The following is a 12,551-nucleotide window of genomic DNA, read 5'->3' as shown; positions in this document are numbered from 1 at the left end:
AATAACAGCAGAGTCCTTATCATTTCACACTGGATACAGGATGTACTGAAATCCTTCATTTAAAACACTTGTTGAGACTACCATTAATTTCTCATAATGACAAAGTGAAAACTTTATTTATATTTTAGCCTTGATTTTAGTATTTGTGTAACTTTTGCCTCTCTATACACCAGTGTTTGTGTGCGAATATGAAAAAGAAAACAAAAACTGAAGTGCTGTCAGTAGGTGGCACTATGCGGCACTCATTACAATTACCCAGAATTACCTACTGTTGATATTTCAGGCCTTCGAAGTAAGTTCGACTCAATTTTGACCAAGGCCAGAGAGTCCCTCATAGTGATTGTGTACAACAATTTTTAAACAACAGATCTGTTTAGAATGTATAAACAGCCCATTTGACTAATAACCAATGTTCCCTCTAAGCTGTGCGCGTGCGCAATTGCGCACTGCTGGCACGGTCTCTGCGCACAGAAAATCTGTGTTGCGCACAAAAAAAAAATCTAACCTGAATTGAAATTAAAATTAAAACTTTAACAATTCTGTTTTGCAGTGTTAGTCAGTGAGTGACTGGCTGCTCCCGTATGGGATTAGAACGATGCCACCTTATCCCATAGTCCAGCCAATGATGCGATTCACATTCGTATATATGCAGCTAATCAACGTCGTTGACAGGCTATGACAGCGTCCTTATGTGCCGACACCGGTGTTTTAGCTAGCAAAGCGGCGTGGCTGATGTGGAGTGAAGCCACGTTAATGACAACGTGGACAACCATTGGAGATGTGAGCAGGACAGACAGAACAATTGACGGGAAAAGTGTGGACTTTATACCAGTTTTTAAATTGTGTTGATCGGCCACGTAAAACCAGAGTTATGATAAAAATATCTGCAATGTTTGGTTTTCTTCCTGAATACTATCTTTGTTTATATTTACTGCGGGAAGAAACGGTAAAAACTGCGTTTTATAAGGAAAATGCTCGAAAACACTCTCCGCCTGTGAGCAAAAACATACTACTACTACTTACTTCCAATAGTGTGAACATACTACACAGGTCATGAACAAGATTTTTTAAAATTTTCATTGTAAGTGGGCTAAAGCAGTTAATTAAAAGTCGTCTAACATAAATGTAAATGCTGTAATTTGATTATTTTAATAAACCATGTGACTTGGATGGATTTGATGCTGGCGTGACTACAGTGCACACGTCTAATGTTGCTCACAGTGGTCCAAGGGATCGCTCAGGGAGTTTGAGTGTTCACTCAGACACATGAAAAATTAGAGGGAACATTGCTAATAACCAAACTAAACTGATGATTAATCCTAATGAAATGTTTGTAATGCATTTTTCTACTAGTCACACATTGACTTTCATACAGCACTTTATCTACCTCCATGGCCAATTTAGAATCAACAATTAACCTAACACGTGCATTTTTGCTGGAGTACCCAGCAGGCAAAGGGGGAACATGCAAGCCCCACACAGAAAGGCCCCAGCTGGGATTTGAACCAGGAACCTTCTTGCCCTGTTTCCTAACCACCCTATTACAGCTCTTGTTTCTGTGTGAAGGCACCATCTGACCTCGTTATGACCTTTGTTCTTATGTGTGCCACATATTTCATTTCATTTCATTTCATTTATTTATTTATTTCACACTTGGTAATAATAATAATAATAATGGATTGGATTTCTATAGCACTTTTCAAGGCACTCAAAGCGCTTTACAATGCCACTATTCATTCACACACTGGTGGAGGCAGCTACAGTTGTAGCCACAGCTGCCCTGGGGCAGACTGACAGAAGCGAGGCTGCCATATCGCGCCATCGGCCCCTCTGGCCAACACCAGTAGGCGGTAGGGTAAAGTGTCTTGCCCAAGGACACAACGACCAGGACAGAGAGCCCGGGGATCGAACCGGTGACCTTCCGGTTACAGATACACTTCCCAACCCCCTGAGCCACGGTCGCCCTTCAAACAACAGATCAAACAAACCAACCACACTTTCTATCAATAAAGCACTACAACCATGTGTGAAAAGGAGCAGGAAGAAGAAAATATTCTTATTAAACCCTGCCCCCTATCTACATATGACCACTCCTACACAGTTTTACTGTTCCCCAAGATTTAAAATCCCCCTGATCTGAACCGATTCAGGTCGAATTTGTCCCGGAGCAGTCTCGGTGTACAAACATTTATAGCGCCTATACAAAAGCGTAGCATCCAGGGTATTTTTGCTTCTATCAAATATCAAAATGGGTTAAATTTGATGAGTTAAAGCAGGGTCAGAACAAAGAGACCAAACACTGTTCCGTACCTGACTATCTGCAGGTCAAAGCGGACAGATGTGTCGTCCTCTGATAGCTGTTGCACGCTGAACCCCAACTCAGCCACCATCTGACCAATGAGAGCACAGGGACAGGGCCAATCAGTGAGCAGGAGGATGCAAGAAAATCCAGCAGACATCACTAGACTTGATTTGGTGAACAAAGGTCACTCAAAATAATCGAAACTTCATTACTGACGTATTCTGATTTTAAAGCTGCAGTTCAATATATTTGATTCAAATATTTATTCGGGCAAATCAAATGTGCTTTAAAGTTTTCTTTCCCTTCTGATCAACTTCCAGTTGGACCAACTCCTATGTGTGTGTGTGTCTTTACATGCACCGATCACTGACCTTAGTTCCTCCCTTCATGGGGTTTCCAAGGTCACACACCACCATTTTAGTCTGGTTCTCTTTCTTGTAGGCGCAGGACAGCCTAGACAGGGCCTAAGAAAAATAAGACATCACTGATTATTACAAGAATTATTACCAGCTCAATGATGAACTGGATTGTACAGTAATACTTTATGAACAAACATTCCAATGCAAGAACTTTTCAGCTTTATTTCTCAAAGTACAGCAGCAGGAAAATGTATCTCCTCACTTCAAAGTGAACATTAAACTGATTTTGGCTGAATCTGGGCAAAGTGGAGTGGCGTCTGTATTACCTGACTGCGACCGCTGAAGTCAGCCTGCTGCGGAGGGTAGATGTGGAGTTCGGCCTCGTAGGCTCCCTCACCTTGATTCTCAGCGGTGATCTCCAGGGTCAGAGCGTTATCATCGCCAATGTAAATCTGGTCACGGTCACTGAAGGGAGGCAAAGAACACTAAACTGAGGGTTTCAACCTAAATTTCCGTCCTGATTTCATTGGCAAAACTTTTTGGTTTAACTTAGGTTGAGTTTGTTTTCTCACCTTTTAACCGACAGCTTGAGGTCAGGTTTGCAGATGTTGTCAGGCCCACAGTCCAACAGGATATGAACCTGATGGAGAGAAGAGCAAAGATGAAGATGTTCAGTATCAAAGAACGATAAATAAAAGGAGTCATTCAGTATTGTTTGGTCCAAACTACTATAAAGCCTTCATTATCAAAAAAATAAATTGTGAACTATCATTCTCTACATGCCAACATGACTACCAAAGGCCCTAAAAGTCACAGATCGTTGTTCATTCATTGAATAAGCTGCACATACTTACCTGTTTGTTGATTTCAGATGGAGATGACATGTCAACAATAGGCTGCAATCCCGTTTTGTCTGCAGCCCGCTGGTAGTTCATACTGTACTCCATCGACACTGAGATGGGAGTGATCTTATCCCGGAACTCTCGATTATCCTGACAGAGCAGGAGGAAACATAAAGAGCCATGTTTGTAAATCCATTCCTGGGAAGCATTTTCCTTTTATCCTTCAAACTTTGAAAACCTCTGTGGTCACAAATCCAGTTAACATGCATCTCTAAAAGCAGCTTTCATCCTGTGTTAGTCCTGTGATTCTAAACCGTGTGACTCGCTCACCAGGTAGACCCACTGCTCCTCGCAGGTCGGCCCTTTGCCGTTGGACACGGTCGTGTCTTTTGAGTACTGAAAGGCGCGACTGTGCAGGAAGAAGACACGCTTAGTCGTCTCCTTCTGCTTCAAGCGGTCCAACATGAGGTCCACTCGGAAAGCTGGGAGAGTTATTAGACAAAATCTGAATGTTGCACCGCCACAACTAATGCAACTCTTCTTGTTGTGCGGAGGGAAAATGGGATGTAGCTTCTGCAGATTTACTTACTGAGCAGGTCTGGAGCCCTATGGCCGTTGACCTTCAGACAGTACTTCACCTTAAAACTGAAAAACAACACATGAGTCCCCCCTAATAATGTTTAACAATGATGTTTCAATCAGTTATTGACAAAAATGCACAGCAAAGGATGACTGTAGGTGTTTATGTGTGCAGGCGAACCGAACGTATTGACAAGAAAAAGAAAAAAACCTGTCAGAAAAGACTACAAGTACATGTTTTAGTAGAAATGTGACTGCTCACCATGATACAGGTGTGCTGGTATTAGACAGTGTGCAGTTCTTTTCCTCAGGGTTGATGATCAGGGGTGTGATGTCCAACGTGGCATTTACACTGATCACTGGACGGGCTCTGTACATGCACAACACACAGAGGTTAGGTCAGTGACAATACAAGCGACAAAATAGTTGCTTATTAAGATGAAAGATTTTGATGAAAGACTAATCGACTGTTACAGCTCTAATCAAGCATTTAGCATTTTACAAATGATTTTTAAAAATATATTTAAAAAATTGCCTTGTAAGGTGCTCAAGGCAGAACACATTAAGACAGACAGAAGTATTTAAAAACCACACAGCATCATGTCACATGGCTGTCATGGCTGCTGGGACAAAGCTGTTTTTAAACCTTGTTGTTCGTCCTGCATTTGGTTTGTTTTGGAAAATTAAGTATGGAAAAACAAGCTTTTAGGAATTCCAGTAAATATGTGGACACTTTTACTTAATGTTCTAGGCCTTAAACCTGCATTCTTCTTAATGTCCAGCAGGGGGTCGACAGCTGTTGTTGCAACAAGTCTCTGGAAAACTCTCCTTTAACTTGATCTGAGTACATGCCTCCATAATGACTGCATGATCTACGTCACTGATTCTACTGTACGTTTTAGAAAGCAGTTATTGCAATTGACAGCTGAGCGTACAGTGCCCCAGTCAGAAACCCTTCCACTCACTCATCACATCTGGTTTCAAGACCTCAACAATGGAAACACTCCATGCACATCTGGTTGTTCTAAGCGGTTATGAATGAGTATGACTGTATGAAAAGGGTTCACATTAAACATTTAGGATATATATGTACATAAATATTAACAAACAAAAACAAATGAGCATGGGGATGCAGGTTGAACGTGTCCTAATAGCATCTATAAAGCCAGTAGGAGCTGAATGAAAACAGCAGCTTTTTGATATCAGAGGTGGCCTTGCTCATTAAACTCATCAGCTTCTATCAGAAGCATTACAGACACACACACAGTCACAGCAGGCAAGCACACTCACACACGCAGTGTAGATTAAGGATTTGATTACCTGTATAAAACGGCTCTGTCTGCTCCAAACACTCCAACTATTAAATCTGTGGGGCAGAAACACACATCAGCTCTTTTTCACAGCACAGCTACTGACATTCATTTGCCTCCTGCTGTGCTTCTCTACATGTACACGTTTCTGTGTGTGTGTGTGTGTGTGTGTGTGTGTGTGTGTGTGTGTGTGTGTGTGTGTGTGTCTGTCTTTACCTGGATATCCATTCTGGTCTATGTCAGTATTTCCAGACATGGAGTACCCAAAGCTAGGGGGCATGTAACTGGATGCCCATTTGCCCTCCAGGCGCTGAGAGATGAGGCAAACATTTCAAATTAAAAGTTTATGTTGGAGCTCTTGTTGCTATAGTAGTAAACTTCCTTTCAGTTAAAAATTATAGCACACCAACGTGACTGGGAGGATGTGGGAAGGCCACATCGACATGACCAGCTGCACAGTGGTCAGAACTGAATCCAGTTATCTAAATCAGCTGATTTGAAAGTGAAACTAAAAACAAACATAACTAAAATAGTTCTTACAGCCATTCTTTGAATGTCTAATCAGGGTTTTATGGTAATCCCACACTAACTGTGAACCAGTTTAAGTGAAAACTTTATGTTTGCTGTATTTTCAGTGAGGTTAGAATCACTGGTTTCAGCAGTCTTTGCCTGTGACTACTTCAGAGTGTGGGCAGGATTTTCACTGTGTACAGCGCTTCACACCATAAACACTAAACAGAAGTCTTAAAAATAAAAACAAAGAATAAAAGTTGTCACCTATATAACATTTACAAAATCCACTTACTGTAGAAATCTAACTATAAGCGGGTAACTAAAGTGTATATAAACACAGTGAATGGAAGGGGCAGGTGTGGTATTTACCTGGGATGGTGATGCTTTGGGCCCCTGAGGGCTGCCATTATGGATGTAAACCAAGCCATTATGGTTGGGGCCTCCGTAAGGAGCAGAGATGGCCACATCTGGAAAAGAGTGGAGGGAGATGTGGAGTGGGTAAAGAACTACTGTGTAGCAGTCAAGGTGAAAAGCAGCTGATGCATTTACTAAATCATGTATACTTCAGCAGGGACCTGTGTCTGTGTTTGTTTACACACATATGTATCTGTGGACAAATTTCAGTTTTAAACCGCTGTTTCAACTGGTCTTCATCATCAAAGGGATGTGTGGGGGCTTGAACTGGTTAGTGGCTCACTTTATCCTCACAAAGACAGAAAGAGCTAAAATACCGGAGGGGGAGAGGGTGGTGTGTTGTGGTGCTCTCTGTTACCGTTGTAGCCATCCATGTTCAGGTCTCCTAGCGCTGCAATGGCAGAGCCATATCTGGCGTAAACTTCGGATCCAGTGAGCAACCGAGGTGGTTGAAAGGAAAATCCACCCCGACCAAGATAGACAGACACCTGAAGAACACACACACACACACACGCACACACACACACGCACACACACACGCACACACACGGTTTTAACAAACTGAAGCCTAACAAAAAACTCCACATCCTTTATATTTTGCTCATATTTTAGAAAGATTTACCCTTTGCCTTAAATTTGTGTTACAGTATTAATATTTTAAAATTAGTGCTGCCAGCGTTAATCTCGTTAAAATGACGTTAACGCCATAACTGCATTAACGCGGCAAATCTCCATTAGCAAGTTAGCATGTGGCGATCCGTGCTAACTTGCTGCATGCTTTGATGCCATGCAGCCCTACGCCTTAGCTAACTCTTGTTAACTTCATTTTAACAATATTAACACTGACAGCACTATTTTAAATAGCTTCATACTTCGGCACAGAGTTGTTAATTTTCTAATTACTTCTTACAAAGTTGATGAGTTTCCAGCTAAATATATTTGCTTTCTTTAATAAAAAACAAAGAAAGCACAGTTCACCTAATCTGTCAAACACTTTTACAGTATGAGTATGTATGTATGCACATATGCAACGGATGCTCTGTGTGTGCCTACCTGTCCCACCTCCCTCAGTTTTCCATCTGAGCCCCTGTCCATGAAGAGAGGAGCTCCAACGAACACATCCATATTACTGACAGACAGATGAAACACAAAATAAGAACACCAGATCACTTATTATTTGACTATATTCATTTAATATTCATTCATCTGCATTTTATATTTATAACTAAAACACAGTGTATCCATATTATTCTAAGGGCAAAGCGTCTGTCATCCTTTACATCCCTTTGTGATCTGTTTGACACTAAGAAGAGTGCTTGTAGAGAGGACAGAGATGGCACAAGAACAGGTGAAAAGGCTGTTTAAACAAAACGATACACCGAGTCATCGAATTGCTCAGTATGGAGTGATTTTATCTCAACTGCTTTTTTACTTTAGAAGGTGCCATGCAGCATTGCTCCATCAACAACAGCGGAAAGACTTAAATGTCACTCAGAAGACATCAGAGCTGTGTCGACTGATAAACAACAGCAACTCTAGTATCACATTTCCACGATGTTACCCACATTTCACCCACTCTGATTCTTTGCCAGATAAATAGATTTTAACAGATTTCCTGACACTCATTATTTCCTTTCTTGAACGCACCAATAGAGACTAACCAGCTGTTTATCATCATCAACCAGTTAACACAATACTCTCACAACAGGAGCAGATGGGAACAAGCAGTCAGCATTTGTTAGCATGCTGAACAGAAACACTGATAAGATGGTCAAACATCCTCTGAGAGGTTTGGTGGTTGTGTTTGATAATTTTCACCACTTCCTTAAAGTGATGGCATTAGCACCCAGCTTCTCTCACACCACTTATTTTAGTTGGCACACAACTAAACACGTAAACAAGTGTATGAACCACCGCAAACTTCGCAAACATGTAAAGTCTCGAAACACTCCAAATTTTGCCGCGTTCTGGTTTCACTTAAAAGAGGCCATCAAAGCTCAAGCTGACAGCAAAGTGAACAGTGTTGAAGTTTGAGTGTTTCCAGAGGTCAAAAGCAGTTGTAAAAGTCTTCAATGTGCTTTTAAATTACCCGGGAGCTCTCGCAAGAGAAAATAACAGAGCTCACTTCACTATCGAGGGTACAAGTACACCAAAGTCTACCTTAGAGACGCATTAATATAAAAATATCTGCCATTCATATTTCCCCCAAACACTACCCAAGCTGGACAAACATTAGCTCTTCTAAGTGTCAGCTCTTGTCATTTTAATGGTGATTGGAAGTAGGATTCAGATATTTAAAGAAAAATGGATTCCGGTTTAATATGTAGCTTTTACACAGCAGAAAACACTGATACACACTCACACATACACACAGAACCACACCAAATAGCAGCAAAACACAGCAAATAATACCCCCAACTGCAAAGAGAGACAGTTCAGTGGAAATATGTTGTCATCCTATTGTTGCACTGTGGTGACAAAAATTGTTCTGCCATAAATTCCATGGATGGTGCTGTACGGATATCTACGTACAGAAGAATATATCTATTCTTTTGTTGGAGGGCTTGTCTTAAACCACAGATGGGGAAATTGTATGAGCACACACAAACACGTACTCACCCGTCATTGTTGACATCAAAAGCTGCAACTGAATGTCCAAAGTACGCGGCCATCTACAAGATGAGAGCGAAGGAGAGTCGAGGAGATGGAATCATGAGTTTACACAAGAAAGCACGCAGTCACAAACATTTTGGTCAGATTGGAAATCTTTAGATTGAACTTTTTATTTAAGTATATTATATTAGCATTACAAAATCAAAAGCATTTATTGCCTATCAGACTACTGTGGCCTTTTGAATTTAATAGTCTTTAGGAACTCAATGTTATATCTCTGTAAATAGTTGTGATGTAATGGCTGCATCTCTGATACAAGCTAGAATGATGTTTCTCCTCGTAAAGAAACACAGTCCATCAGCAGCTTCTGAGTGAAATAAGAGGCCATTCTCAAACCACAACCCAGTGACTAGCACAATGATATCAGAGGTGAGATCGCATAAACAGAAGACATTCAGAGAAAACTAAAGGAGGAGTGAGAGGCTTGACGTCAGGGAGAGGCGTCTGTCTCTTTAAAGAGAAAGCAGGCAGCAGGAAACTGAAAAGTGAGGTTACAAGGTTCAGAGGGGGAGCTATGGTGGACAGACAGGAAAACGAAGAGGAAGTAATTAACTCGAGCGATGACAGTCTGTTTTCCTCCCCACCCTCCTCCCCCTCTGCTATATCTGCATCTGGAGCAGTTTACATCTTGATTTAAGATCAGTGTTCACAGGATCTTCTACACCTAAAAAGATCCAAAGCCTGGTTTCTTCAACCCTTCAGAACTACCAAAATAATAATACAGTGGATACAGGAGCAGCTCTCTTCTTCTTGCCATCTGACACTGACCATTACTAAAAAGGCATCCAGCACGACATTTAGGTGTTTTACAGCAAACTGAAAAAACATTTGCAGCTCACTGAGATGCTTAATGTGCAGCTGAATATAACCCCTCTGTGTAGACATGATCGATCATTTTGCTCAATGTAATAAGTGAATATCATCTGGATTACAGCTTCTTGAAAAGTAAGTGTTGGTGAACAGCTCATTAATAAACCACAATTAGACCGTATTTCAAAGCAGGTTCAAAACAGTATAGTACAAGCTGTTACATTAAAATGCACGCTGATGCTCGTCTCCTCCAGGCAACCAAACACCCGTGTCAACTTCCAATATTTCTAACTGGCCTCGTGCAATCTGTAAACTGATCTAGAACGTGGGCTGATTTTTTGTTTTTCTCCACCCCTTGTTTTACTGATTATATCCTCAGGGGCAAACCCACTTTGAAACATGCAGCCGTGGCTTTCTGTGCCACAGAGTATGGCTGTCCCACAACTCACCTGTGACCCTGTGAAGTTGATCATGGACTCCATGACTGCGCCGTTAAAGATGTTCACCTAAAACATCGAAACACAGCACAGATCAGCAGCTAAATCCCCATTAACGCTTTTAGAACTCAGCAGTGCTGCTGTGCATCTCACAATAATAAAGCATCTTCTGCTTCTGTTATTGACATAACACATTTACAGTAATAACACAGAATCATCAAATGTCAGCAGCACTGTTGAAGCCAGCTTTGTGCACTGGTTCCTAATCTAAGGGTCCGGCCCCTCTAAAAGTTTAAGAGGAAAAAAAAATCTGTTTCTGTTATACAACTTTCTCTGATCTTTGCCACTTCTTCACTTATCTAGTAATAAGCCAGTGCAAGCAGTTTCACTGGTTTATAATAGCCCACATCAGCTGCATTATACCCTTGGCTCCAACAATTACTTAAAAATTAATCAACAAACCTCAATATTTATATCCTGGACGTGACTCCAAACTACAAAATTAAACCCGAGAGAGATTTGTACTTCGTTATGTCTTCTTTTCTTACATGGTGCTGTAGACAGTGCTGTATTTTTAGCTTATTTTCCTCTGTGTTTTATTTGCAATGCAATCTGAAGCCACAATGATTAATATTTAACAGCAAGCTTATGTTTCCTAATGAAAAAATCTAAGTCTTTGTGTGACTTGGGTTTGTGTGGGTTTATTACTCTAACCATATGTAATGAACATAAGAAGAATTGAAGTTAGTCTTTGTAACTGAAACTCTGAACTCTCAATAACGGTTTGCTTTAAATTGTTATACAACTAGATGAAGAGAAACCACCAATCATCCAATCACAGCTTGAGCTTGAGAAGACTGACAGTGAATATCTGAAGCAGAGCACTAGCTGATAATTGTTGTTTAGATGCTATGAAGCACTCTGCCTAAAGCCCTGAGGTAGGTACACTCTCTGACCACAGACTGACTGGATAATATGCATGTCCTGCACTATGGAAGCTCTAGGACAACAGCTGTAACTTGGCATAGTTCAAACATTGAGAAGTGTGTGTGAGCTTGTAACACTTACATAACCCAGCGCCTTCTCCCCCCTCGGTACTCCAGTCACAAAATCTGTGGAAGCATAAAAAGTTGAACAGATAGATGATAACCAGTCTGTTAGTGTCTAACTACAGATGTGACTTTTTTTGCTATTGCTTCAAATATTGCTGTTATAATTACGCCATTGACTTGGTTTATATGAAAATCAAAAAACCCAACACTGTTACATTTACTGTGGCTTTAAAAGGGAAGCTGGGCGTCCACGGGACACTGCCTTTAAAAACAGAGCATTTAATTCAACTCACTCCGAGCCTTTTCTTTATAAGTGTGTGAAAACTGTGTGAACATTTCACACTGGTGTATTTGCAGTACACTTGCATTATATAAATCCCCTTTATTATCCCTCTTACCGTCCTTTCCATCGCCATTGAAGTCTGCAACTGTCACAGAGTATCCTGTGAACACAATCACAGAGTCTCTCGGTCAGACTGTTCAAATTTTCTGGGGTTTGATCGTTTCAAAAAATGTTTAAAGATGCACAAATTCTTCCTCTAAATAAGAATTTGTGTATATAATTCAAATATATTGTAATTTACAGGCACATTCTCAATAGCTAGACACACTAGAAAAGTTCATCCTCTGTGTTTGGATCGTTCTCAAAGCTTGCAGCTGCAACGTTGTAATTTGTGTAAATGCTTTACTGTTAAACTTTGCTTTCATAGTTTTATATTTGACAGTTATTTAATTTTACACATAAAAAAACTCAAGCAGCAGGTTTTTTTTTATCTCTTTATACCAGGTCCTGCTTGTAGACTAACACTAATATGATGATCACAGACTACATGCAAAAGATGGATTCCACCCACTGGTTAACAAAGAGCTGTGAGACATAAACATAGAAGTTATGAAAATCTGACTGAAGGTGTGTACGTGATTGTGTACTTACCAAGATAACTGTCGTCATACTGGGCATTGGCTGACTTGGTGGAGAGCGTGTTTCCATAACGGGTGATGTACTCATTATTGAAGCGGGTAAAAATCTCTGAGACGTCATCAGAGATCAGCTGACCTGAAGAGAGAGGAGGAGAGAGAAGAAGAAAAGACAGAGGAGACGGCATGGAGGAGAACAAGAAGAGCAAAGCAAGACAGAACACAAGGAAAGAGTGAGGATAGAGCAAGAGAGAAAAAAAGATGGAAAAGAAAAATGTTAGAGCACAGGAGACAAAAGCGAAAAAACACCAGCAATTTAGGGGAACAGAAAAAAAGTGAAGG

The 12,551-nt window shown here is 40.7% G+C and overlaps 1 protein-coding gene across 1 annotated transcript in view; it reads right to left on the bottom strand.

Annotated features, from left to right (window-relative positions):
* Nucleotides 1-12,551, bottom strand: part of itgav (integrin, alpha V) — a 41,315-nt gene that overhangs the window by 8,822 nt on the left and 19,942 nt on the right. Inside the window, exons 7-24 of the mRNA XM_084908657.1 lie at nucleotides 12,226-12,348; nucleotides 11,690-11,734; nucleotides 11,308-11,351; nucleotides 10,252-10,308; nucleotides 8,939-8,991; nucleotides 7,373-7,448; nucleotides 6,678-6,807; nucleotides 6,275-6,372; nucleotides 5,609-5,702; nucleotides 5,403-5,448; nucleotides 4,345-4,452; nucleotides 4,093-4,148; nucleotides 3,834-3,985; nucleotides 3,516-3,653; nucleotides 3,234-3,301; nucleotides 2,988-3,126; nucleotides 2,674-2,766; nucleotides 2,311-2,390 (exon numbers count right to left, since the gene is read on the bottom strand). Coding sequence (XP_084764783.1) covers nucleotides 2,311-2,390; nucleotides 2,674-2,766; nucleotides 2,988-3,126; nucleotides 3,234-3,301; nucleotides 3,516-3,653; nucleotides 3,834-3,985; nucleotides 4,093-4,148; nucleotides 4,345-4,452; nucleotides 5,403-5,448; nucleotides 5,609-5,702; nucleotides 6,275-6,372; nucleotides 6,678-6,807; nucleotides 7,373-7,448; nucleotides 8,939-8,991; nucleotides 10,252-10,308; nucleotides 11,308-11,351; nucleotides 11,690-11,734; nucleotides 12,226-12,348 — 1,600 coding nt within the window. The remainder of the gene's footprint in view (nucleotides 1-2,310; nucleotides 2,391-2,673; nucleotides 2,767-2,987; nucleotides 3,127-3,233; nucleotides 3,302-3,515; nucleotides 3,654-3,833; nucleotides 3,986-4,092; nucleotides 4,149-4,344; nucleotides 4,453-5,402; nucleotides 5,449-5,608; nucleotides 5,703-6,274; nucleotides 6,373-6,677; nucleotides 6,808-7,372; nucleotides 7,449-8,938; nucleotides 8,992-10,251; nucleotides 10,309-11,307; nucleotides 11,352-11,689; nucleotides 11,735-12,225; nucleotides 12,349-12,551) is intronic.

Source organism: Perissodus microlepis, chromosome 16, assembly GCF_051167445.1.
Source record: "Perissodus microlepis isolate ML-2025 ecotype Zambia chromosome 16, ASM5116744v1, whole genome shotgun sequence".
In the NCBI taxonomy this organism is placed as follows: Eukaryota; Metazoa; Chordata; class Actinopteri; order Cichliformes; family Cichlidae; genus Perissodus; species Perissodus microlepis.
Note: the sequence above shows the minus strand (reverse complement) of the source record. Positions and strands in the feature narration are given on the sequence as shown.